The sequence below is a fragment of the Sphaeroforma arctica genome (assembly GCF_001186125.1).
Source record: "Sphaeroforma arctica JP610 unplaced genomic scaffold supercont1.10221, whole genome shotgun sequence".
In the NCBI taxonomy this organism is placed as follows: domain Eukaryota; class Ichthyosporea; order Ichthyophonida; genus Sphaeroforma; species Sphaeroforma arctica.
In genome coordinates, this window is record NW_014030337.1 from 1 (window position 1) to 970 (window position 970).

General features: G+C 40.4%; 1 protein-coding gene across 1 annotated transcript; it reads left to right on the plus strand.

Annotated features, from left to right (window-relative positions):
• Positions 1–248: 248 nt before the first annotated feature.
• SARC_17270 (hypothetical protein) lies at positions 249–901 on the plus strand (the record flags this gene model as incomplete). Its single annotated transcript, XM_014288635.1, has 2 exons — positions 249–393; positions 812–901. Coding segments are annotated over 2 exons (235 nt in total), but the record flags the coding sequence as incomplete, so codon positions are not given.
• Between the last annotated feature and the right edge of the window lie 69 nt (positions 902–970).

Below are 970 nucleotides of genomic sequence, written 5' to 3' on the forward strand. Positions count from 1 at the left end.
ACTTCGTACCTTTGTAGTTGCTGACACCGAGCTTGATAAGTTGGTTGCTTCCTGCCATATTTTTCTTATGCCATGGGGTGGAGCATGGCTGTGGTATATGCGAAAACAGCAAGTCTTTATCTGAAACTTTTTCCTATCGCTCAATATCACCAGTGATATTGAGCATATCGAGACGGATTGCCACTATAAAGATATGGAAACACAGTCATCGATTCACAATTGTATATATTTCTTGTTTTGTTTTATAGTGACATTGAACTCATTGGAGCGGATGGCTTCTTCCATGTGCCGCACGGTGCCAGGGCGCAGAGTATGGTGCCGTCTATGCGCACACATCGAGCATCCATTCCATATCCTCTGCCTGAGGCCGCCGACTCTTGCCTGCTTGCCAATGTACGTGAACATACATGTTTGTATTATATTAGATAGCTTGTTTGTTGTGAATTGAGGATGGATAATAGTCTATGCACTTTCGTAGGTACAAGGGATGTATTCATGTCTGCATCACCCGTATTCACTACCGGGGGCGGCCGACAAGTGCCCTCTTGTGAATGAATGATATCTGCATTAGATTGTGTGCATTTAGCGTGTTTTGGTATTGTGTGGGTCTGACATGTGTGTAGGTGTATATAAATATTTGAAGCGTGGCGACGAGTATATATTGTATGGATTGGATTGTGTGGATACAACATGTATGCTAGGTCACGCGTGTCTAGCATATTCAAGAGAATGCTTATATATATATATATATATATTTCGTTCTCAATATGTGTAATATATAAATCTTCTCTATATCATTGGCACCCATCAGGAGATTCTGCGGGTTCTGACCGACAACTCTTACTCAGAGGCTGTGAAGCATCAATACCTCATATCACTAAAGGAAGAATGGTTCAAGTAAGTGTTATATTTGTACACACGCACACACACACATATATATATATATATATCTGAATATATGGTATATATA